We start from the raw sequence: 27134 nt of genomic DNA, 5'->3' as shown, positions 1-27134 counted from the left end.
TAATAATCTTTCTCGGGGTTTGGAACTCTATTTAAAATGGGAACAAAGTGATGAATCAAAAGAAAATGGGGTTGAGGTACAGTGGAGGGGGTGGAGTAGGCGGTAGTGGGAGTGCATAGGGGGTTGACGCCGGAGGGGTTGGAGTAGGAGTGGGTGTGGTAGATCTACAAATAGCTGTGCTCAGTGTCTGGCATTTCTTCACTTCGTATCCCTCCCAGTTGCCCAGTGGGACAGTTGGGTCTCAGCATCTCAAGCGGCTTCATCAAGACCACACGACAACCCAACAGTGAACCAGCCATGAGCAAGTCCTACTCCTCCTCGGCTCAGTCTGCCTCCTCCTACCGTCGCACTTTCGGCTCCGGCGTTGGGTCAACCCCAATGTCTTCCCTCTTCTCCTCCGCAGGAGGTGGCCGCAGCTCCTCTTCAAGCCGTATGTCCTCCAGAGTCTATGAGGTCAAGGGCGGCAGTATCCCCTCCTTTTCCGGCTACAGAGTGTCCTCCGGTGCTGGTGGAGCAGGGTATGGCTCTTCCTCCGCCATGCGCACCTATTCCGGCGAGAAACTTGACTTCAACCTGGCTGACGCCATGAACCAGGACTTCCTCAACACAAGGACCAATGAGAAGGCCGAGCTTCAGCACCTCAACGACCGCTTTGCCAGCTACATCGAGAAGGTTCGCTTCTTGGAGCAGCAGAATGCAGCGCTGACTGTGGAAATTGAGAAGCTGAGGGGCCGCGAGGGGCCTGGCCGTGTGGCTGAGATGTACGAGGAGGAAATGAGGGAGCTGAGGAGGCAAATCGAGGCTCTGTCCAACCAGCGTGCCCGAGTGGAGGTGGAGAGAGACAACCTGGCTGATGACCTGCAGAAAATCAAGCTCAGGTAGGTTAGGGGATGGTTGGATCTGTACCAAAGGATACCAATGTCTTTAATCATGTCTAGGAGTGTGGATGAATGATTAAAACAGGTGGGATGCAGAACACATGACATATTTTTATCAACCAAAAACAGAAGGACTTTGACAGGAGCTTGCAACTGTTCCAGAAAGACAAACATGGCAGAATAGTTTAGACAGGGTCTCTGTTACATGACACTTATATTAATGGGTAGTACAAACATCTACATCAGGGGTTCCCAATGTTTTTGGCTTGTGCAAGGCATTTATTACTTGCAAACAACTATTTTATATATGTATTAGTTGTTAGCTTAAAGGAGTGAGTGATGTTCCAACCTGAAGCTACAATATAATAGAAAAATCTTCAAACTAAAGTAAATAAAATCTTTAGTGCTTAACATCCAATGACCCCTTAAGTTATTCTTGTGACCCTCTACGGGGACTCGACCCATATGTTGGCTACTACTTTTCAACATCAGAAAAACATGGGGGCACACTTCTTAAAGTAAGAAGAGGACATATGGAAAGTAAGAGAACGATTAGGTGGTAGTCAAAGAAGTAAAAGCCCCACATGTGGCATCAAAGACAACTGGCTGATTTCCAGAGGGCGTCTCTTCCCTTTCGGTAAAAAGGGGAAAACAACAAAGGACAGATTTTTAGAAAACCTACGCTTCAATGAGCCTTACAGTCCAACAGCTTTTTACAAAGGTGTTTTATAATTTATTCACTAGAGACGTAGGAAAGTGAAGAGAGAGAGAGATTGGCAGGCTCACAGGAATAAAGTTTAGGCCGACAGACAGATAAAGTTTCAGACAGAAAAGAAGACAGGCAGGAATGAACAGATGAGCACGCAGTCTGTTTTATTGGTGAAATTATTGAGAGAATAAAAAACATGAACAAACTTTAAAAAAAGAAAAACTAACTAAATCTCAGATGGGCAAATCCAAACCTGCGTGTGGGTGAGACAGAGAGACAGACACAGAGAGACAGAGCTGTGATGTGGGTGTATCACTGAATAGTCTATTTGTAGCTACTCGGTCGTCTCTTTGAATTTAGAATGTCACTGCAACAGCACTTAAATTGAAGTGTATATAAAACACAGTTAGAACTGCCAGTTCACACACACACACGCACATGCAGCACATACACATACATCACAACTCACTTTCTTTCCATCAGCCATCTTTAAATTGTTGCCTGCAGCATCGTGTGAAGCTTGCCAAAGCACCTGCTGCTCCCACTGAGATCAAAACACACACGGAGAGACCTCCTGCCCTGCCAACAGTTACAACACCTACACACACAGACACACATAGAATGCAGACTGTAAGCAGAGCATCAACAGCTAAATTAAAAACGGGCGCGTTAAAGCAACTTTATCTTACAGAAATAGTTTTTGTGCTCGGCACTTTGCTGTATCTAAAAGTAGCACTTTGCAGTTTAAAGGGGTCTATAAACAGTAATGTAACATGCATGCAGTTTTCCTTCATTTTTTTGCACAGTAAAATGCTAATCTGGAAGCAGTACCAGCCAAGGGCAGACCTCTGTTCCTTTCTCCCTGTTACCCTCCTGACTCTGTGACAGCAGCTGCACCACAGCTTTAAGACTCAGAACAAGTGAACCAGAGTGTGTGTATGTATCCGTGAGTGGGTGAACATGGTTACAAATAAAGTTCAACCATGATGTGTCATTGTCTAGTCAGTTCTATTCTTGTAATCTTACCGGCAGCTAAAAAGGAACACAGAGCAGCGGGCTGTAGGAGCGAGAGGTGGTAACTAGTTTATCCGGCTGATAATTGGTCCCTGGAGAATAAGCTACACTGTCAAACACAGCTGTTGTCTTTGTTTTCACTTTACTTTCCTCTTTTCTTCTGTGTCTGTTTCTTTCCTCTCTCCAGACTGCAAGAGGAGATTCACCAGAAGGAGGAGGCTGAGAACAACCTTTCTGCTTTCAGAGCCGTACGTCTTTTGTTTCCATAAAAACACCCCGTCATGTCTCAATCCTTTGTCGGGGGGAAAAATGAAACACTCCGTCCTTGCACAACTTTCCCTCTCATCTCTCTCATCAACTTTATTCCTCTCGGGTTCTTGTTCTCCCTTCTCCTTCTTACCTTGTCTCTTAGTACTTTTTTTGTTTTCTTTCTTTCATTTCCCGTTCCTTCCTTTTGTGTCTCTATAATTATATTTCTGTTTGTGTGTTTGTATCCAGGATGTTGACAATGCCACTCTGGCCAGGCTGGACCTGGAGAGACGCATTGAAACTCTGCAAGAGGAGATCGCCTTCCTGAAGAAGATCCATGAAGAGGTCTGTTGATCCGTCTATAAAATCTGCCTGGCCACCACACCTACAGCATGTCTATGTGCTATGTATGTCAGTAGAGTGGTGTGTACTATATCATATAACAACTTTGTGAAGCTATAATGTAGCATTAGATATTTTTAGACATCTGTAGACACGCAGCTCTTAAAGGTATCAAATATTTCACACTTTAACACACCCACAGATTTTATATTCTCATTTACACCCCCTCTCTGAAACAATGTGCGCATTCAGGTCTTATGCACAGCAAATGCGATGAACGCAACAGACACATTTGTCACCCGCAGACATCAAAGCACATACCGAGCTACACACCGAGACACATGCAGGAACAGTTGATGTCCCTTCCTGCCATTTTTCTCTTCTCTGCCACAAGTTTGACCTCTCAGAAATGCAGAACTGCTGATTGGTTGAAGAGAGCATGTCAGCTGCTGGTCGTGTCTGTGTGCGTGTGTGTGCGGATCTGAACAGATGCAAAAGCTATTTATATCTTTTTGGTTAGACCAGGAGACAGCTGAAGGGGAATGAAGCTTGTTAGAAAGTAACCAAATCGAGCCTTGTGCTATTCTTGATTTTTATATATAACACAATCTTTCCTTTTTTTTTAAATGATATATTTTATTCCCATGTCACCCTGCAGGAGATCCGCGAGCTGCAGAGCCAGATGCAGGACACTCAGGTGCAGATCCAGATGGACATGTCCAAACCCGACCTGACTGCTGCTCTGAGGGACATCCGCGTCCAGTACGAGGGCATCGCCGCCAAGAACATCGCAGAGGCTGAAGACTGGTACAAGTCTAAGGTAGTCACACTTGTACATAAACAAACAAACAGATAGCCCTCTTCAGCTGTTGCACTGTTATAAACATCATCCCCTCTCTTCAGGTGTCTGATCTGAACCAGGCTGTGAACAAGAACAACGATGCTCTGCGTCAATCCAAGCAGGAGAGCATGGAGTACAGACACCAGATCCAGTCCTACACCTGCGAGATCGACTCACTCAAGGGCACCGTAAGCATTTATCCCATCATTGCTTTATTTCTTACACAACCACACGTCTATCTTTCATTCTGCTCCACCTCTAACATCACATCTCTGTTTTCCCCTGTAGAATGAGTCTCTGCTGCGCCAGATGAGAGACATGGAGGAACGTATGGGCCACGAGGCTTCTGGTTTCCAGGATACTATCTCACGGCTGGAGGAAGACATCGCTAAGATGAAGGTGATTAGCTTCTTACACTTTCCATTATGGATTGCAGCATCAAAGTAGTGCAGAATTTAGATTAGTTTTCACTCTGAAGAGGAATTAATTAATTGATTCAGCCACTACATTAGCGATTAGTACATTCAGTTGGCTGAAAACTGGTTCGCTCAGTGTTTGAAACCTCTAATGGGAGCACTTTTCGGTTTGTGGTTTAACAGCTTTTAGAAATACATAACAAGTTTTCCTCACACTCTCTTTAGTCCCTTAATGGTTTTTTCAGTTCAATTTGTATTTGGTGCAAAGTTTATGATAGCAGACAGATGAATTTGTGTGTCTTATTTTAAAGGATGACATGGCCCGTCACCTGAGGGAGTACCAGGACCTCCTCAATGTGAAGATGGCCCTTGATATTGAGATCGCCACCTACCGCAAGCTGCTGGAGGGAGAGGAGAGCAGGTGCGTGGTCTTACCTTGACTTTTTTAATGAGCTGTGATGTTTTAATGTTTTTCCTCATATTACCGGCTGATTTCTTCTCTCCTTCTTGCAGGATCACTACCGCTGGGCCTGTGCAGTCTTCTTATTCCTCCATTGGATTCAGAGGTAAGAGACACAGCACGCATTCTTCCCTTCACACACAGAGACCCACACAATCCGTCCTTAATTCCAAATGAGTCAATGCGGGGGTAAAATAAGACTAATTATAGCTTGTGACTGTATATGGTGCGTGCTATTCTTAGGGGCATTACATGTTGCACAGCTGCAGGGACACATTCTGACCACTGTGTGGCGATATTAGACGTGTCATGATTCACAGGGGCAATCATCCACAAGCTTCACATCAGTAACCACACAACTCAGCCCATTCACTTGATGTATTAACAATCCAAATGTGCAATTAATCTCTGCCAGCACCTCCCCTCGCTCTGCTTAAATGAAGCAATGAGCTGTAATTAAACATGATGTATTAGGTACGGACATGATTCATTGCTGCCACTGATTCTGAATATGAGTTTGATTACACTTTCAACCGGCAGCTTCGCAGACTTTTTAATTGCTCCGTCAGGTTGCTGAAGGCCAAATTGTCCTCTGAAAGCAACGCTTGCTTGAAGTTCTCCGACTGAATTGACTTTGTGTTATTGTTGCAAAGCAAAGTGAAAAAGCTGCATGAATGTGTTCTCGCAGAGACCAGCCCTGAGTCCCAGCATCAGCGCTCCTCAGAGGTTCACTCCAAGAAGACTGTTCTCATCAAGACCATCGAGACACGCGATGGCGAGGTTTGAACACACACAAATACACACATATATGTACACTTTCAGCCCAAACACCCACATAGGTCTATATACTGCAATACAACTGTTGCACCTGGTCATTTTAGCTATTAAGAGATTCATTTTTATTCTTATCCAGATGAAGTATTCTATGAGCCAGGGCGCTAGTGCCCATGCTGTAAGTCTGCTTCCAATATCCCACCTACTTTTACTATCCCTTCACTATGGGCTGACAAGGTGACAGGATTTAAAGAGAAAATTCCCTGTATAGGTTTTATTCATCCACCACCTTCTTTGAAATAGGGCTAAGTTTGCATGTGATAAAAACAGCATGGATCCTACAGAGAACAAAGCAATGCTCCACTCCACACCTGCTTCCATGAACAAGCAGCTTCACCGTCTGTGGCCTCTGTTCTCCCCTGCACAGCACTTCACTCCAAACAATACCTATTATTGAAAACACGCACATATTATCTGCAACCCTCTCCTAGTCCTTCACATAGATAATGAATATGTTTTTGTCCTTCAAAACAATTTACAAAACCTCTCTCTCTCTCCTCCTCAGGTCGTCAGCGAGTCCACACAGCACCAGCAGGACATCATGTAAACCGGGAGAAGCAACGATAGAAACACTAAATATAATAAGTTAATAAAAAATATAGAACAAAAAAAAAAGATTTTCCTACCACGACGATGACGATTTATAAGCTGAGCCTATTTTAAGAAATATGATGTTGAACATTTCAGCTTTAAAAAGAAACACATGTAATGAGTATACATGAGCATACATGCAGTATGAAGGCATAATGCACTGCCTTTAACCTGGTTTTAAATAAAGGTCATTCCAGGAATTATGCTTTAATTGTTTTAGTTTCCCTTCTTTCAAAAGCAACAGATTTTGTCTGCAAAAATAAGTCAATGGAGGCAGGGCTTTGTGTAGCTGTTATTGGCACAGTATCCACAGGGAGTTTTGCAAGATGTTTACTGCAAGTATTCCAAGTGCCTCCGTGCAAACACGCATAAGACTTATTAAAGAAGCGCTTTTAGTTGTGTAACTGATTTAAGGAAAGCAGGATGTTGATTTTAGGCTTGAAAAACTTCAGCTACATGAAGCTAATGAAAAAGGAACTCAGTCATGTTTGAAGTTTGAGCTCAACAGCATGTGCCGGGTGCTTGATTGTTTGTGTATGGGTGACCGTGTTATGCTGCTTCACAGTGCCCAGAAACCTCCAAATAAAGACAATTTGTTATCACCGTTTGTCTCTTGAGAGTCAGAAGAAAAACCTTGTGTCTGAATTGTATAAGACAGTTTTCTTTTTTTAAAACTCCAGTCATTAGCATTCCTCGGCGTACGCCCTCGCATCGGTTCCTTTATGAACCGTTCCTTCCCACTGCATTCATCATCTGATGTGGGCTTTCTAAAATGATCCCGGCTTTCGCAGCCAAGCGCAACCGTCTTCTGTTAACATTTAATTTGCTTTTATAAAGAAAGTAGGAGTTGAAATTATCGGTAACAGGACCGGTATTGGTTCAGGGGTAAAGTGAACAATGGCTTGTTAATGAGCTGGCTCGGGCCCGGCTTTGTTTTCAGCAGAGAGCAGATTAGCACAGCAGCAGGAATAATATAGTCTGTGTAGTTTGTGTCTGAAGTCACTGGACTGAAAATGCCAGCAGAGATAAAGAGAGGGGGGTGGAGAATCGAAAGATACAGCGAATGCAGACAATAAAGCGGGAGGGAGAAAACAAAAAGGGAGAGGGTACAGATGTAATGAAAAGGATGTTCAGAGACACAAAGGAAAGGAAACGAGGCAGATTCAGCGAGAGATAATTATAAACAGTACAGGAAGTGAGAGGAAGTCATTTCACTGCTTTTCCAGCAAGACGTGGTCAGAGCGTTCTGCCTCCATTTTTGTCTCTTTGCAACTACAGTTTCTCAATTATTATAGGCCGATAATAAAGGGCAGCGAGTTCCTCTGTTCTACTTCCTTCAAATGAATCAGCTGACCTCTGTGACCTCTCCTCTCTCAGCTGGAGAAGCAAAACACTTTAATTGTTGCTTTCTTTAAAAAAAGAATATAATAAACATTTCAGATATTTAGTCATGAGCTTTGTAGTTGCTTTGTAGAGCTTCTCGTTGTTACATAACTGCTGCTGGACTGTAGTTTATTTAGCTGTAATGCAAATGTAGCCTGAAACCTCCTGTCAGACCACATCAATGCATTTATAAAGTATGAGAGGAAGAGAAACATCATGCCGATGAACTCAAACAGCCAGCCAGATGCCCTCCTTGTTTTTCCATGTGTTATGTTTCAAGCTCCTTAACAGTGACTTACTGTGGCTGAAACCAGAGAAGCAGAAAGAAGGACAATCAGATACTCTGTAGACTGACCAATAGTTTTTAAGGATGATGCTGATGTAGATGTACAACAGATAGCATCTGGAAAACAGAGTTAGCTGGAAGGTTAGCTTTTGCATGCAATAGTTGCTTTTTACACCAGTACAATTAGTCTGCATTAAGTAAGCATTAGTTGACATATTGGTTGTGTAGCTTGACATGTTGTAACACAGATATAAAACTTCAAGTAATAATCTCAAAGGTTTGCATGTAAATAAATATCTGTTAAATCACTATCTATCGCCGAATGAGGTAACACAATGGTGATTGAGCCTATGGCCCACTGATGAAAGCCTTTGCATTTGCAGAATTACAGACTGTGTGTCTGGTGTGACTTCGTAGGAAAAATCACAAGCGGCACCCAGTTGGTGACGCGTTTTCCATCACATAGCAGTGGTTGGTCTGCCAGAGAGGGTAGGCGGAGCTAAGCGGCTGCTTTTCCGGTCTCTGCAAGTGTTTTGAGAGTAAACAGTAATCTACTATGGCAACAAACAAAGAAAAGATCGATGACTACAGATACAACTTCAAAAATAAGTGAAAATCCAAAGAAAAAGAGCAAATTCAACGCTCAGAATTGGCAAGTTTACTCCCATAATTACCAATTATTGCCATTAGGTGCCGACTAAGAGAACGAAACTGAAATCTTCGAGAATATCTCTTTAAAATAGGATATAATTACACTTATAGTGTTGTTATGGTGTTATTATAATCACACCATTTTTTTCCCTCTAAACTGTGACTGTTATGTAAATTGTGCGTGTGTGTGTGTGTGTGTGTGTGTGTGTGTGTGTGTTTGGTCTTTGTACTATGCAGTTCTGTATGCACTCATATGACACAGGACCACAACAAACAGTAATAAATAGTAGCGACAACAAGACCGTTAAATTGTAGAATCACAATGTTTATCATATTTTAGGTCCATATAAATTCATGCTCAATAATTATAATAATAATAAAACAATGATAATAATAATAAACAGGTGATTTGCACATATTTAAACAGGATGGTAGAAAAATGAATTGCCAATGAAAAAGTGTAAATGATTGAATTACTGAAGAGAACTGAAGGCTCAGTTTGTTCAACATCACATGTTGAAGGTTGACAATGACACGAGTGCGTCCACCACCCAGCCTGACCGGACAAACAGTAGTAACACAATTTAAAAGCAGGCCTACTCCATTAGAAAATAATCAGCTGGATAAATTACACGAGCGTCATGATGTAAACATAAAACATTTGTACATTTCAAAATTATTTACAGTTCAGTATCTACAAGACGTGTTTCCCCAATGTATATTCAGCAGTGATGAGCAATCATAGAAAACAATAGACATAAAAAAAGATTAACAACTGGATAATAATTTGTTTGGTCCCAAAATAACTGATAGGAATGTTTTTAATTAGCATCTTGTTAATTTTTGCGTTTCCAAATTGAAATCATAAGAGCACTACAATATCTGTGCTGAATTAGTGGCATCTTTAAAATCACTTATCAATATTAAGCTTTTAAAAAACACTGTCATTTACTAATTCTAGTGCACAGTTGAATTGCCAAGTACGGAAGCCCAAAGCGGACATGCATCCATACATTTTGTTTAGTCCATTTTCCTGTGATAACGAGGCTGTTTTCTCAACTTATTCATCACATTATTACGAGATAACGATGCAGCACCACTGTGACGTCATCACTCGTATCCCCAGAGTTGCAAAAAGCACCAAACAAACATAGCAACAGGCTTAACTGACCTCATTAGTGTGGGCAGTGGCCGCATGGCATGTGGTGGTCTGTAATATACTGTAACAGTGACCAGCCTGTTGTAGTGTTTTCTAGAACACCAGGAAATTATCCCGTTATCACTAGAAAATGTTTTGTTATCTCGAGATAATAAGATACATTAATCTGTTATAATGGGAAAACCAGCTTTGTTATCCTGAGATAACGAGAAAAATAAGTCGAGATCTCGAGAAAGCGATCAGAAATAACTCGTTCTCAAGGGAAAACAGGGAACATAAAATGTATGGAAGCATGTCCGCTAAGGGCTTCTGTAGCCAAGACGTCTTATCTGATTTATTATTGTTATTTATCTTTATTGTGAGGGTTAAATTGCGGCATTATTTCTTAATTGCCACACTGTACTCGCTTCAGCCTCCATTCTTAAAATCTTGTTCAATCATATAAGTCGCTTTTTGTTTTTAAAAGTGCTGTACAAATATTATCTATCATTGTTAATATTACAATAGTTAACCCATGAAAGTACAGTACCAAAACAGGGCGAAGTGCGAGCAAAACCCCCCAAATAAGACTTGAACAGTCACTACTGCAGATCCTTACTGTAGTAACACTAAGATAAACAGAAGGTGACTCATTTTAACAGGAGGGTAATGATTCAAATGCTTTGTCAAAGCCCTTTATCTGGACGGTGTAAACAGAAGAGAAAAGAAGAGAAAGCAAAGTCCTCCTCCAAAGTTTGACCTGCTCTCTCTGGCAGAATAGCTGACAGTTACAGGATTCACAATGCTGATAAAAAACTGTACTGAGGTCACTGAAAACAAAAACATAATGATGTTCCTCTTCTGCAGACTGTTAGTATTGAATCACATCCCACTCCTGATTCACAATCCTCCAAAGTTTGTCTTCATTCAGTCAGAGTGGGCTGTGCTTTTATGCACCCTGGGAGCAAATCTGAGGTTTTCACATGACAACAGTGACACACTGAAACACTGACACATAGGAAACGATTACACAAGGATTCTCATGCAGTAATGGGCTATGGTGATAATGGTCCTCCAGTGCATCACATCCCATCAGGTATTCGGTTACACAACTGTGGAATATTTTAGTTCATTTAAACCTCCAAAGGTTACATAAAACACAATCAAAGGGGTCTGTTTTTGTGTGCAATTTGGAATGCACTTTTTAGCCTCAGCGGGAGAGGTAATGTTGGTAGTGTTGGCGTTTATAATGGGGAACTACAGTATCTTAATTACAAAGAGGTTCAAATAAAACAAAAATAGTTCCTTTGTACTAAAAATACCAACTCCTCCACCTCTCCGGATGTTGAGTACGACGACATCAACGTTCGGAGCGTATTTGAATTAAAAAGCAAATCACAGGCAAATGCATGTACACACAAACATATGCACACATCAACAGTAAGTCTAGAAAAAGATGGTCCAGTAGTAAACATTAGAGGGTGCCATTTGCAAACGCTTTCATCTTTTCACTGCGTCTCATCATGTACAAGATATAACCTTCATCCGTTAATGCTTCTTACAAAGAGATTCACATTTTAAACCAGGCTTGTGTATCAGCAGGAAAGAGGAAAGAAATACAGCATGTTCTACATACATTACAATGAATCCCCCTCTACTTCGCCGGTATTTGGTACAATCCATGACTTGCCAGAGGGCTAATGTGTCCACTCACACACACAAACGCGCTATATTTGACATTTTCACTGTCACGTATCGTCCCCCTCCAAACCCTTAAAAAGATTTCATCCGTCTCACTCCTTGTTGACCAGCAGTTTCTTGTCTTTGTGCCGTTACGAATGCAAATATAGATTGTGTGTTTGGGGAAAAAGAAGAGGAAGAGGGACATGAGTTACATACAATAGCTCACAAAAATTGTGTTATTTTAGTGGAAAGAGGAGGGCATAAATTTGTGTCTTCTGCTCAGGTCCTTGGTTAAGACATTTGCCGCCTTAGGCCAAAAGGAAAGTGATGAGACGTCAGCAGATTCACCTTGGAAAATGGCAACACTGTAGGAATGAGACGAGGACTGTTCACTGGTGAGAAACACAAAATTGTCTCGGTTTTGAAATCCAAAACAAACCGAAAACTAGTCCTTCATCTTACATGTCTGAAATCACAGGCTGCTAGTGATGATCCAATCGACATATAGTAACCTGGTAATTGAGGCAATGATGAAGAGCTGCCTTTCTATTTCACTGTTAGCTGTTGTTTTTCTGTTTTTTCTTCTCTTAATGATATCCTTGAGGAAAATCATTTCTTCCTTTCCTCACCCTCGAAGTAGACATACAGTTTATTGAAGGCAGAGCTACCTTGATTCTATAAAAGTCTTGTGACGCATTTTCAAACAGTGTGGAGAAAGGAGTGTTTGATTGCTTCCCCACTTTACTTCCTCTGGAAATTGCTTCTTATGGCTTGAAGAAACCAGAAAATTCTTTAAAGCGAAAGTTCAACAGAGATGTTTCAATTAATCCCCCCAGCAGACAGAGCCGGGAGCAGTTACGAAAATGGTTTGACGTCATATATGGGTCTGTGATGACTCAGATTTGACCACATCTCCTTCAACAGCTCCATCCAACAGAAGAGGCTCTTCTCTTGATTCTTGACTTTCGCAAAGAACATAATAAGAGAAAAATAGCCAAACATCAGAGCAGGACTCAGACAAACCACCTTTAGGAGATATCCAGTTCCTGTTGGTTAATGTGCAGTTGATTACGTTGGCACGGTAAGGTTAGGTTTTCTATGCCTAACTGTGACAGAGGTTTGAAGTAGCCTTGTGTGATTTCGTGTCTGGTTGGGTCTGCGCACACTCGTTTCGCTGTCTCAGATGCGAACTGGGGGTCCACTGGGGGCCGTGAGGGGAACTTGAGAGCCGCAGTCATAGTCGAGTTCACCCATCCGGGAGCGGCTCATCATTCGACTGTGGGAGTACGCTCGTCTGTCCGTTTGTCTGTCCCTGAAGCTCCTGATGTAGCTCTGTGGACACACAGATGACACAGGATGCATTAGAAATATTATGTAGATAATAATGTAATATGACATAAGGAGAGTAAGCTTAGACTCATTGTACAACTATTGCTACATGAAGATGATTTACAGCTATTTTTGCGTTCAGAAAAAAAGATCAATATGATTTTCAGCTCTGCCTGTTCGACATGAACGGGGGTCAGTAGATAGTTAGCATAGCTTAGCACAGTGGTTCTCAGCTAGTCTAGCCTCAGGACCCACCACCACCTCCTTAATGACAAATCGCCACCCAAATTTCTGAGATGTTTAGCGTTAGGGTATTCCCTCTACAAATCATTCAATTAACAGCCTTTTTCAACAGAAATAGTACAACATAAATGCAACTACTGTAGGGCTCATCAAGTTTAAAGAATGTAACTGTAGCTGTGATCATCAAATCATACATGGAGTGACAATAAACTACACAACAAAAGCACAGCATAGACTTTTTTTCAAGCACACATCCGCGGCCCACTGAAAACAGCTCCGCGACCCACTTTTGGGTCCCATCCCACCAGTTGAGCACCATGGGCTTAGCAGAAATACAGGTAAAAAAAACCTCTAAAGCCAACAATGTCACATATTGTGCCTTGTTTCTTCAACGTATACAAAAACAAAAGTGTACGAACTCAATTTTTCACTTATACCAGGAGTTGTTCGAGGGACTATTTCTTGGCGGGGAGCAGTGACTCACTGATGTATCTGCTTGTTGCTGGGCAAACTCACAGAGGAAAAAATCTCAGTGAGTGTATTTTGTTACATTCGATTGCGCCCGGCGAGTAGGGATGGGCATTTCAAGCAAACTACTCGATATTCAGTGGGAACTATTTCCTTCATTTCAACTATTTCTCTTACAGTGTGAACTATTTCCCCTCAAAGTGTCCTCCTATAAAACACAGGGAACAATAAATTGTACATCTTCCCTATATAATACACAGACGTGGATCCTTCTCTTACAGTAAGAATCAGTCACACTGTGTGTAGTTGCTAGTTTTTATTCGGTGTGTCCGAAACCGCATACTATCATACTAATCATACTAACCGTGACGTAAAATTGAGTATGTCATGCATTCCCATCTCATAGTATGCAATTTTGTGTATGCGAGAAATGCCCGGATGTATACTAGATTGGCCCGGATATTTGAGTATGAGCAAACTGGTTGTACTTAACCGCCCCAAAATGCATCGTGGCTATTCAGCTTCTACTATGGCGGAGATGGACCGGAGATCAGACCGGACATACGTAAACGATTAAGTCACGTGATACAGAGAAGATGGCTCGGAGTATGATGCCAACGGCATCCTAATAGTCAGGTTAGTAGGCAGTATGCAGTATATACTGTTTGAGTATGTAGTAGGCAGTACGTTAGTATGCGGTTTCGGACACAGCAATTTTGTTGCCGTTTTACCGGCACCTGGAATAATGCTTTCTTCTTCTTTTGTTATTTAATGGTGCGCGCTACAGCCACCGTCTGGTGGTAGTACCGCATAACAACCCGGCGGTAAAAACAACAGAAAAAATATGTTTTTAAGATGAGATAATAGACGCATGAACGATTTTTTGAAATAAATTAATGACTATTTAAATAGTCCAAGTTCATGATCCATCCCTACTGGCTAGCTGTTTAAATCTTCCTGCTAAGCTAGGCTAACTGGCTAGCTCCAGCTTTATACTGAACATACTGACATGAGAGGTGGTATTCAGAAGAAAGCCGTATAACTTTTTATGTTTGTTTGAAGTAAATGAGCACATAAAATAAAAACAAACATTACTAGAGAGTTTCTTTCTATAATTTCTTTGAAGGCATAAGATTTTACCAACACAGCCAAAATCTCAACTAATTCCCCCCTAAGAAATCAGGAAGCTACTTCATCTTACCGGTGACAACACGTCTCCATCAAAGCGCCTCTTCGGGTTCACCTTGCGGTGGTAGCCGGGCTCAGTCTGAGGAGGGGGAACTTTAGGAGGCTGAGAGTTCTGGGCTTGGTGATGAGGGTGGGACGCCGCAGGGTGATGGTACTGCTGGTGGTGGTGGTGGTGATGGGTGTGGGCTTTCTGCTTGTGGACGGGCTTCTGGTTCTGCCGTTTTTTCTTCTTCTTGTTCTCCTTCTCCTTTTTCAGCCTCTCTTCCCGCTGTCGGATCCGCATGAGCTGCACCCTGCGTTGCTGTCGGCTCAAAACCACTGGAGGGGAGAGACCAGAGAGGTGATAATGTGAGGAAAGGAAGAAAGAGAGAGAAGGAGCTGTTTATAATCGAGAGGGAGGGGGAGGATAATAAAGATAGAAGATAAAGCTTTTGTAGACTAATAAAGTTACTGATTATGTCTACAGGGAAGCAAACGCTGAAAATCACTCAGACTGACAAGAAAAACAAGAAAAAACCTGAGTTTTTTTGAGTATTGTAATTAGCATTCAGATGCTTGCGATGAGTTATCCCAAGGGCAGTAATTGTAAGTACAGCCTACAAGAAGGAAGAAAAAACCTGATGTCTTTTTCCTTCGTTCCTTCAGATGGCAGACTGATAATTTCGTCACTGCAGGTACATGTACTGGGCTGCTCAGTCTCCTAACATATTGTGAGTGGGTGGGTGTGTTCGTGTTATTTTCACACCCTCCCCAGCAAAGGATGTCCAAAAATTCCAAACCCTCGATTACGCACATCATGATTTTTTCGGTATGGCTGTTTTTAAACGTTTTAATTCTGTGGTGTGATTTATAGAATCTGTTTTATGTTCATTATTGTGAGGTCAAAACGTTGCCACAAGCACAAGGACCCCACTGAACCCTACGAAGACGAGATGTGCTGCATGCGTCACAGTTGCCGTGTGTGGGTGGGGGTGTGGAAGTGTTATGAGGTCTATTGTTGTTTCTTTGTGCGGGCGGACAGCTAACGAGGCACCATCTGCCAGGGAAACTGCTTAATGATACCCCCCTTTTCTTTGCCTCAGCTCACCCCACCGCAGGCCTCTCTGGCTACATGCTACAGTGTGTGTGTGTATACGTACGCTTGTTTATCTATCTTTGTGGGGACTATTGTGAGCTTTAGACCTTGTGAGGACAGTGTGTCCCCGCTTCTTTAAAAGACTGCTTAAGAGTTTGGTTCAAGTTTACCAAAGGGTTAGGATTAAAATGAGGGGGTACACACATAGATAGTAGCACAAATGTGTGAGTTTTACCAAACACGTGCGAGCTAATTCATTCATGCCCGTGTCCGGCACGCCATTCAATCAGCTGACAGACGGATGATTTTCCTCGCTGCCCCGCTTTCTTATCGTGCCCCAGTTAATCACCCTTCCCCCAGTTCCCTCGCTCCCCGCGTTTCCCCTTTTTCCCTTTCCCATCCTCCGCTCTTTGTCAGTACAATGCTTGTTGCTACAAAGAATGCTTTAAGCAGTTAAAGACGTCGGAAAAAATCTGACAGCAGGAAATATGGTTGTTTAAAACCACATTTAAGATTCAATGTATGTAGGTGCGTTAACGAAGGGTTTCTAAGCGACGGAATAATGACCCGTACTGACCTGGCTCTTATCACAAAGCAGCAGGAAGTGCAATAGCAATCATAGTTATCCGGCTTCCCGGCAACAAACATGCGGTGCACGCAACACACATGTAGTAGATGTTTACATTAATGGCTATTGTCACTTTGAATCTTCCGTTATATATATTTTTCTTCTATTGGAGGCGTTTTTCTTGCTATATTACTTTGGAAAAAATTGGATATTATGCGTGTTTATTCTGATGTAACAACTGAAGTTAGAGACACTGCTGCACAGATTCATGATTGATAGAGTTACTTGTTTATGCAGTCAAATCCAATTGTCCCTAGTTGTTTGTTTAACAGTGACAAAGAACAGAGTGTGGTCAATGAATGTTGGACCATTTTTCTAAACATGAAGCAAAATGATAAGAAATAAAGGCTTTTTAGATACTCTCCTTTAAAGTTATAATCTTGAAGATCTCAGTTTCGTTCTATTTGGCGGCACCTTATGGCGACAAACGGCAAATGCGGGAGCACACTTCCCAGATAATGAGACGTCTACGGTTGGCTCCCTTTGTTACAGTTGTAACTCTTGATTTTCCTCGCTGACGGTCGCTTTCCTTTTTAGACTGTTTGCCTTCATCTGAGCGTCAAATTTGTTTCTTTTTCTTTGGATTTTCACTTATTTTCGAAGTTGTATCTGTAGTCATCCATCTTTTCTTTGTTTGTTCAGCCATAGTAGGTTAGTGTTTACTCACAACACTTGCAAAGACCGGAAAGGCAGCTCCGCCTATCCTCTCTGGCAGACCAACCACTGCTGGGTGATGGAAAACACGTCACTAACTGGGCGCCGCTTGTGTCCATAATAATACTATATACTGCAAATGCAAAGGCTTTCATCAGTGGGCCATAGGCTCTTTAACATAACAGTGAGGCCCTACATTTTGGACACTCACTTCCCTCTCTTATAAGCAGTATTCATCCCGTTCCCCCGTTATGTCTCAATCCCCTTTCTAGGTCTCTCCCCCTCCAACACACGCAATTGTACATTCTTCAAAATAGCACCAAAAAGCCTCCTCTATCTCTTTGCCCATACCCTCTGACTGGAAGCCATGGCAGCTGGCTGTTTAATCCCATTATTTGAGGCCATGTGTGACTTCTTCTAAGACACTATAACTCCGCATGTCACACGCCAGCAAAGATCAAACGTAAGAGCGTGTGTGTGGGAGTTTGTGTGTGTGTACGAACAGATGATTTGTGCGTGCATCACAATTTCCCAGTAGTTACGTCGCGAGTGAGAGACTATGCTCCAGTTTTACTCTGTCTCTATTTGTGTGCATGTGTGTGTGCTATCTTGCCATCTGTGTTGTGGTTGCTTTCAGAAAGGCTGTCTGTGTCAATATCACATTCTGCTGACAACACTCATGTTAGTGTATTCAGACCCGCCCACACACAGACCCACATACGCAGATGCACGCACACACACTGGTCTAATGGTTATGATTCCTAAAGCTGCCATTAAACTGTCCATTTAGTATAATTAGGATGGATAAGTCAGTGTTGATTAAATGGAATCAGGTTGTAGTAGTGGCCTTAGTGAGACTGATACTGAAAGTGTCTTCTTCATTCTCTGTTCGCCACAAAATATCAAGATCATTTAATCCAATGAAATACATTAACTTAGTTCGATCTACGCTTGATGCACAAACTTCTATATGCACATACATGGTTTCTACAGCCTGTGTGGAGCCGCAGCACTCCTCTGCTGACATGGCCATGGCTGACATTAGTTGTAAATACTCTAACATGACTTCAAAGCCCACTAGGCACAGTTAATACCAATCACTGATCTGAACCCTAAATTGAAGCTGCAAAACAGACCTTGTAGATTACCTTTCCCTGCCTGAACACATTTCTGATTCTGACTTGATCAAACACAGTGGTAAACCTTTTATAACAGGTCTGCTCCGGCCTTGACTGCAGCCTGTGGCTGTGACTTACATTACCATAGCGTTAGAGCAGACACGGCGAGGTGAGCAACACCTCATAAATCAGACGTTTCTGGGTACATCCAACGCTTAAAAGTTACAAAGTCGGGGCAGAAGTGCGTCAGACTTTATTTCAGCTTTAAACTGATTGAAGTTAAATTAAGGTGAATGAAATTAACTGTTTACTCATATTTTTTTTAATTAAGATTACATCAAGATCATCCACAAAGGGAGAGATCAAGATGTGTCTTCTGTTTTCCGATCACGAGGAGACATCCTCACCTGCTATCATTCTGTCATTAGCTTCTCTATTAGCTTCTCTATTCAACCTGCCTACAATGCAGACGCACTCCTTTGCCTCTTTTACAGGAAATAAATTGCGAAAAATGCCTTATTGTTATATAATATCCAATTATAATTGCAAAAGAAGCTATCAACATTTGCAAATAAAGTAGTTTATTAATTTCCATGTTTATTCAACAGTTTAACAAAAGAGAAGAAGTTGGTTTTAGGTTAGTGTTATTGTTTTGAAACTGTAGTGTAATTGGTTGTAAGGGAAACATCTCTTAAATGTTGTGCTTTTCTGGCAGTAGAAACACTGCTGTGCTTTTATAGTTTGTTTTGTACACCAAGGCATGACCCCTGAAATAACCCCTTAAAATTGTTGTCTTCTGCTGCCACGAAGCGAAATCAACAAATACAGGAAAAAAGATTCTATAATACGATTCTACAACCACAACAATAGTAGTTTTCCTAAGCTAGCTTTCAAACCTGGTCATAGATTCTGGTTGTATGTGTAAGGCGGCATCACTCACCCTCTGTGTGAGAAAATCCCTCTGCAGTGACTTTCCATTGGATCAGCACTCCCAGTAAAGCCAGGACAGGCCACACCCCCAGGATGACCCACGTAAACCAGCACACCGGCCTCTTAGGCGCCACCTGAAAAAGATTACACATTTTAGTTTCCATTTCCAGTCATTTATTGTGTTGTCCTAATATAGATGGTCTGATAGATATGTTGCAAATGTGATTATGGTTGATAATTAGACTGTCAAATGGACTGAGAGACCTTGAAGAAACTATGAAATAAGAGTTTGATACAGGGCAAGAAGAGGCTCTGAACTGTGTAAAAGTATGAAATGGATTCAGAACGGTTAGTCTTGTCAACACCCAAATGAGTCAAGACTGCAGATGTGCTCTCTCCACCTGCATCATAAAAACGCTACCTCAGGCAGTAAATAAAAAATGACATTTATCCCACATTACTCTTCTGATTGCTTGTGATAGCCCAGCACTTTACGTCGGGGGTTTTCTTTCATTTTTCAAACCTTCTATATACACCAGTCACTTATGGGAGTAAATCAAGGTGGCCATCAAAGTTTCAAGGATGTTCTGAAAGTTTTCACTCATCAGACTGACTGATTACTTTCCTTCAAGCCGAGGGAAGAACCCGGCAGAGAAATCAGGAGCTGAAGAGATCGCAGATTGCAGACCGTCTGGTCTCCATTCCTAACTGTCAGGTACTTCATGTACCTTCATGTAATGTGATGCCTACATTTGTGCAAGATGACTCACATTGACCAGACAGGCGGGAAGAAATTTTGTTGAAGATTTTGATGCAGGGTATCGGGGTAACTCTGGGTATTTCTACTTATTTAGCTTTCCAGAACCCTTTTTTTATTGAGCAATTTGCAGGACTATTTAATGACAATATTGGATTTTCAGTTTTTTGCATTAATGTGATGATGAACCTCGACTTTCCAGCTATTTAATTCACTGAATTAGTTCCATCTGGTGACTGTGAATTGGTTGGAAATTGAATTCATAAACATTGACAGTGTTTCTATACATAACGAAGAATTAAATTATACTCTTAATGACAGTATATTCCTTATTCCACACCTTTAACTCAATATCCCTGCACTCATCAAATGCACCGCCCTGTTCATGGACATGCACCCAAATCTAGTATCGATCCACTCCTTTCTCTCATTTAACACCTGCAGGCTCACCCAAGGCAAGTTTTATAGACAGTGCCGGGAGGTGAAGTGTCGAAAATCATGGTGGTTGACAGCTCTATAAATATATAATATCATATCAGAGTATTTCTCTCTCTCATGCAAACACATGAAAAAGCTGCAACGCAGGCAAAGAGCCGAATACCAAAGTCCATGTAATTGTGTAAACACACAGACGAGCCTACCCGGAGTCTCTCGTAGACGTAGTGCACCAAGGCAAAAAGCTCTATAAAGTAATCCACGGTGACGGTGATGATGGCGGAGCCGAATGTGGCGGTGGAGAGGGTGACGAAGCAGCGCTGCCACTGAAGAGTGAGGACGGCGAATAACGTCCCGGAGCCCAGGAGGATACCCAGGGGAACCCACACGGTTCTCGGGTGGTAGAACTCCTCCATAACCTGTGAGAGAGAGGGGGAAAGAAATCTTTATGTTCAATATATTTGTATCCTTGGGGATTTATGCAATGACTATAAATCAACTGTGTTTCCTTACCACCAGTGAAGCCACTCCGACCAGCAGCCCCAGCAGCAGGCCCACCATAAACAGTCCCACACTGCGTACCAACATGGTCACGAGGCCGCACAGGGTCCCGATGCCCAGGCCGATGCCCACTGACGCCTCGACGCTGAGCTGCGTGTCCATTACCCTCTCCTTGTAGCACAGCATGAAGATGACCACGGAGCCGAACATGAGGCCGGTGAGGAACAACACGGCCTTGAAGCATCGATAGCCTGGAGGAGAGACGGGGAAACAGAACACTGAGAGGCCGTCACAAGCATACAAATGCTGATGCATGCTGGGATTCCTGTATCTGATGTTCAGTTTAATAAAGCATCCATGCTTTACCGTCTTATTATAAGCTATTTAAAAGAAAAGGGTTGCAAGGCTGTGAAGATAATTGGCTGATGTCTATCACCCTCCATCATGCTTACTTCCTGGAAACGTCTGCAGAGGATCTGAATAAGAGTGTGTTTACTTAGAACATCTTAAAGTTTTTTATGCATGCACACACACACACACACAGAGAGGCTTCTCCTTACTGGAAGATGATGGGAAGAGCAGATAAACCGCCTCTATATAAGCTGCTTAAAGTATGATAATCATCGTATTACAAAAGGTCATCCACATTCATTAGTCAACAGGCCGGCTGAGTAGAACAGCTGCTCCCCTTCTACTTTTTTTCTGCGCCCTTTCTATGCTCCCTCCTGTCCTTTGCTTTCTCTCTCACCACTTTTTGTGCATTACTGCGATAAAAACAGGACAAAAGACGCATAAGTATTAGAAGCTCACATTATCAGCAGTTCAAATCTCATTGGCTCGTGCGTCTGTGTTTATTAATGTTTGCGTTTTCTTTTATTTTCTAGCTCTTTATTCTTCCTTCTCTCTGACCGGACTGTGTCTCGAGGGGAGCCGACATCAGATAGTTATCTTTGTGTAATCAAGCGTTGCAGAGGCGGGCCACACAATACTCTTCCCCTCATGCAGCCCAGCGTCCATGCTCCCTCCCTCGAGACTACACCTCTTCCTCGATATCTCTCAGCCACCAGGCCCCTCGAATGAAGGCGGATGTTGACATGCGCTGTGTTTTTAACTGGATGGCTTCCAAAGCATCAACAGCCACCTGGGCATTGGTTTGATTAACCGTCTTGCCGCGCAGATTTTTCTTCCATATGATAAAGTTGATGAATACATTTAGAACTGTCATACTTTTTGGTCGACTTTTCCCTGACCAAATCTCCTCATTATTCTACTGCTCCACTCTTCCTCCTACTCCCTCTTTTGTTCCTCATTGCTTCCCTTACATTCCCCCCCCAGCCATCAAAACCTCCATCCCATCTGTTCAGTCTGGCTTATTCAGCTCATGTCTCCCTTCCCCTCCCTCTGCTTTTGCCTTGTCTATCTTCTCCCCATAACATCCCTCATCACTTCTACTGCATCATCATTTCTCGGATGACAGCTAACCTTTTCTTCTCAAGACCCTTCAACTAAACCGAATCCAATTGCAGGAGGCATCCATCAGCGCGGGGGAATCAATTCAACAACCGAAAAAACCAACAAGAAACAGCTTTTTCCCTGATGTCTTTAAATGTGACTGTGGGGTTTCTGTGAAATGTCAACAATATGTCTCATTTGCAGAGCAGTGATCTGGTTTGGTTATAGAGCAAGATCTGGCTCTGAGGGTGAAATGCTGTCGGAGTTTGCTGTAAAACAGACAGACACATAGACGGCAGATGGTGGAGAACTATTTGAAGTATAATGGTGCCATTCTCTCTTGTTGTTTGACACTTTTTTTGGAAGCGTACCAAACAAACATTTTAAGTTTGTTCTTTCAGCACTCGCGTTAATTGGACAGTTACAGAAAACAGTCATTTATTTACATGATAGCTTTGGCTCGCTAAATGCAATGAATCTTCTGTTAGCATCATCATGCAGTAGAGGAAGATTTAAAGGGGGAGACAACATTGTCTTCCACACTAGAGGAGAGACAAATGCAATGTTCCTACATTTTTATCCACCCTACAATTTGTAAGTTGACTGTAAAATAAAGTTGTTGTTTGCAATGCAGATACTGACGCTGCTGATGCCTTACCGGGACATATACAATGAATGTTAATGTCGCCTGTACGCTTCAGCGAATCTGTGTCGGCCGATTTGTATGCAACATATCTGCTTACAACATGCATCAATATTCATCCAAAAACAGCACAGAGAGCTTTCCAAGACTGAAATCTACATATTTTCTTCCCAACATTATTCTCTGTTTTTATAGCATGAATAATGACCTTGTTGTTTTTCTTTTTTCTTTCTGTGTCTGTATCGCTGGTTTTTAGATATTAACATAACTGTGCAGGTCTGCAGATACACGGTGTGAGTTCTAATGAATGTGATTTTAAAGGGATGTTTTTAAGTCTACATTACTGACTAGCAGTGGGTAAGGTAAATTAAAGTAATAATCTCAAAGATTTTCATTTAAATAATTGTCTGTTAAGTCACTATCTATCGCCGAATGAGGTAACACAATGGTGATTGAGCCTGTTGTCCACTGATGAAAGCCTTTGCATTTGCAGTACATATTATTATTATGGGCTGGGTGTCTGTGGCGACTTTTGCGGAAAAACTCATAAGCAGCGCCCAGTTAGTGACGTGTTTTCCATCACCCAGCAGTGGTTGGTCTAACAGAGAGGTTCGTTTGATTAGTGTGAACACTGTGTACCGTACTCGCTCTGGTTCGTTTATCCGTGCCGGGGTCCACTTGAAAAGGTGGTCTCAAGTACGGTTCATGTGTACTCGGGTACGGTACGCATCAGATGTGAAAGCTAACCGTACCAAACCACGGAAGTGGACTGCTTTTTATAACGTCTCCTCCGTATGCGCGCAGCACCGCCAGTCTCATCCTCTGAACTGCACAGCCATGGCTGACACTGTAGGAAGCGGCGTAGGTGGAGCTAAGCAGCTGCTTTTCCGGTCTCTGCTAGTGTTGCGAGTAAACAGTAGTCTACTATAATCGAACTTCAAAAATACATTAAATCCAAAGAAAAAGAAACAAATTTGACGCTCAGATGAAGGCAAACAGTCTAAAAAGGAAAGCGACCGTCAGCGAGGAAAATCAAGAGTTACAGCCTAGTAACTCCGCAATTACCGTTTATCGCCATAGGTGCCGCCGAAGAGAACGAGAACTGAGATCTTTGAGATCACAACTTTAACACTGAAGAGCGTTAAAGTCTCTATATGAATTATAAAGACGACATTAAAAAATGCATGTATAAGATCTTATGTGGCTGTTTGTTCTCACAGTCCCAAGGCCACAGCAAGATAAAAATCTCATTTTAACTAGTAAATAGCTGCAAGGCCATTAATACACATGCCTGTAAGACACCCCAGGGCAATGCACTGAAATCAATTGTACCTTTGAGCAATATTGCACTAAAAATTCTGAATGCAATGTCATTATTTGATATTTTTTAGAGGGATTTGTTATTCTCTATTTTAGTAGAAATAGAATTTTTAATAATATTTTTTTTGCAATTAAAACTCGTGTAAAATGCCTGTAACCATTTCTCCCGCTCTAATTATTTATTTTTACACATTCATGTAATGGCTTTACAGCCAAACTCATTAGAATGAGCCCTTAATACTTCTGATGCAATCACATGCAGTCACTCACAGGCACAAAATTAAGCCTCAAGTCAGGACTTTGTGTCTGAACATATGAATGGACCCATACAGTGTGTGTCGGCTCAGAGGGATCAAAATAAAGACAACGGGGGGTCCAGTAGATTAAACTCTGCGCTTCTTTTTTCTTGTTGCTGCTGCAAAATTAAGCAGGGAGAAACTGGAACATGTGTTTTAATAAGCAGCCGAAGCTAACATGTTTTTCTTTAAGAGTCAGCGGGCAGTCTGTTTAATACGTCTGACAGCTGTTGGGGATAGGGTGTAAGGGTTATGGAGATTTAAGGATTTGATAGGAAGTAATTCTAAGAAAACATCTGAGTCTGAAAGTGCAAAACACGAGTTAAACACAGTGTTCGAAAACAAGTGAAAGCTGCATGTTACAGCAATGCAACAGCAGCTTGGGCTGGAATGAGATTTCAATATTGATTCAAATTGCCAGAAACAAGGTAACCTCTTAGTCCACCACGGCTAAATCAATAGTATCATACAGCAGCAGAGCAGAATGAACTAGAAATGACAGAAAAATGATAAACAGTGGAGATTTCAGGGCTCTTTGGCTACATGTTTCAGCACTTCCAATTATTTCCTGGCACAAACACATATGGGAAATATATCTCAGCTTTATGCCCCCTTCAGTGTTTCCATCAGGTCCGTCATTTATGCTCCTGGCAGACGTCCCTTTTCTTCCTTTAGATTATTAGAACTGATGTCCAGCATCTCCAGTTTTTCGCTTTTGTAACAGACTAGTTTAGATTCACAAATATAAAATGAATAGCTTTTATTTTACTGAAAATAAAAGCATACAATGTATAAAACTTAAGTATAACAATTTTGATTGAAGATATATGTACATATTGGCTTTGTTCTAACAAGATAAATCATATGGGAATACTTTAAAATTACGCTAATTTGCTTTTTTAATAGTTAAGAGTTTATCAGTGTTAAGAGTAAGATAAGGAGAGAATGCCATATGTGCATGATGTAAACTACAGACATGGCAACACTCAAGGAGGTTACCTTTATGTTAATCCTGAGATCACAGCAGAATTTTGTGGACAATTGATCTCAGTGGCACGGTGACTGACAAAATTCCATAGCCAGCTCAGGCGAATGTTGACCGGTGCACACAACACATCATCTGCACCGTCCTCACTCCATTTCTGTAACATTTCCCTCCATGCACGGAGGTAACAGTCTCGAACTTGTTTCCATTTAGTTCAGCAGGTTTCTACATTGACTTATCTTGGTGCCAGATATTTTAACAGGCATGTTTGTCGCTGTGCAGTGGCAATGACACATCGTACGGATGTGGATAATTGCGGACTTGGTTTATCAGCTCTTCTTCAAAACGTTCTGCCACTGTTATCCCTGCTGCTGTGTTTACATGGTCACATCCCCTCTGCCTCTACACTGCCCCTACTGTTCATGTGCATACTGCACTAACTCACTAACTTAGATCTTCTTTATTAAAGTGCAAAAGCAAAGTGAAAAACAAGCTAGCAAAGAAGCACAGGAGCAGCAGAAGTTGATCAAAGAAAATGTCTTACTTGGCAAAAACACATTGTGGGTGCAGTAACTTTCTGGAGTCTTCCCTGTTTGCCTGGCAACCTCACATGGACTAATTAACGCATCAATTAGTGAGATTTTGATGTGTTGTCTGGGCAACTTTCATTTAATTTGCATGGAAGCAGGCTATCTGTTACCAGTGCGACCTGTCTTTTTGCTAGGCTAAGTTAACTAGCTGCTGGTGGTAGTTCATATGTACAGTGCATCCACCAGAAGTGTATTGATCTTTTGAAATTGAACTCTTGGCAAGCTTACATACTTTAATGTTCTCATATTGTCAAACTGTTCCTTTAAATGATAACTGTAGGTTTTCAAAACAGGACTATAATTAAAAGTCTCATAGATGCTAATAGTAAAAAAGCTTGCTATTTTTAGCATTTAGATTAGAGAATTGAGAGATTAGAGATTTTACATACATTACATTTTAGCGAGTTCAAGCTCAGGTGTCATGAGCAAAGCTTTGGCTACATCATCTCTTACCAAAGAAGCAGTAGATGATCCCAAAGAGGCAGCACATGGAGCAGACCACAGAGGGCACGATCTCATATCTCCTCTCGATCTCCTGGTCGCACTTCAGCCCCATCTCTGCCAGGCCCAGCAGTTTGCTGGTGGAAGTCATGTTGACTGACGTGAAGGGGCGGCAGCGTTTCGGAGAACACAGGAGGGCAGGGGTGGAGGGGGTGTGTACAGACGACTGGATCAGTGGGCCTCACCCATTGACACGTGCCTACCTACAAATGGGAAGTATGGAAAGAAAGAGAGAGGTAGAGAGAGGGCAGGAGTGAGAATGAATGCAAGAAAGAAAAGACAGAGGAGAGAGTGATTATTGATTACTCATTTTAAGTCCTCAGCTGTAAGTGCTGACTGAGCAGTAAGCACGCATTACAATGTTGAAAAAAAGAAACATCTCCGCTCAGCACAGCGACTCTAACAAGTTCTGCTGCAGATGAAAAGGCCGCATAAAGAAAAACTGCAATTCAGCTACTATCATTCACTTGGATTTACAGTTAAGAGGCTGCAACAAATTGTTGCCAACACTTTGGAAGTACTTGACTGGTAGCTGAGGATCTGCAG

The 27134-nt window shown here is 42.0% G+C and overlaps 2 protein-coding genes across 2 annotated transcripts; one reads left to right on the top strand and one right to left on the bottom strand.

Annotated features, from left to right (window-relative positions):
• The first annotated feature begins 215 nt into the window (after nucleotides 1-215).
• desma (desmin a) lies at nucleotides 216-6937 on the top strand. The gene is made up of 10 exons (XM_069663800.1): nucleotides 216-878; nucleotides 2789-2849; nucleotides 3100-3195; nucleotides 3851-4012; nucleotides 4096-4221; nucleotides 4322-4432; nucleotides 4761-4870; nucleotides 4963-5015; nucleotides 5598-5689; nucleotides 6249-6937. Exons 1-10 carry the CDS (start codon nucleotides 298-300, stop codon nucleotides 6288-6290), a joined length of 1434 nt encoding a protein of 477 aa, XP_069519901.1. The 5' UTR covers nucleotides 216-297; the 3' UTR covers nucleotides 6291-6937.
• A 1138-nt stretch (nucleotides 6938-8075) lies between these two features.
• On the bottom strand, nucleotides 8076-26679 carry tmem198aa (transmembrane protein 198aa). Its single transcript, XM_069663733.1, has 6 exons — nucleotides 26541-26679; nucleotides 20814-21052; nucleotides 20507-20719; nucleotides 19119-19242; nucleotides 14717-15021; nucleotides 8076-12807 (listed from the first exon to the last, which is right to left on the bottom strand). The coding sequence occupies exons 1-6, from the start codon at nucleotides 26677-26679 to the stop codon at nucleotides 12655-12657; spliced, it is 1173 nt and encodes a 390-aa protein (XP_069519834.1). The 3' UTR covers nucleotides 8076-12654.
• Nucleotides 26680-27134: the final 455 nt, after the last annotated feature.

This window comes from Semicossyphus pulcher, unplaced genomic scaffold (assembly GCF_022749685.1).
Source record: "Semicossyphus pulcher isolate SPU_LCO1_2020_fin unplaced genomic scaffold, fSemPul1.0.p SCAF_15, whole genome shotgun sequence".
In the NCBI taxonomy this organism is placed as follows: Eukaryota; Metazoa; Chordata; class Actinopteri; order Labriformes; family Labridae; genus Semicossyphus; species Semicossyphus pulcher.
Note: the sequence above shows the minus strand (reverse complement) of the source record. Positions and strands in the feature narration are given on the sequence as shown.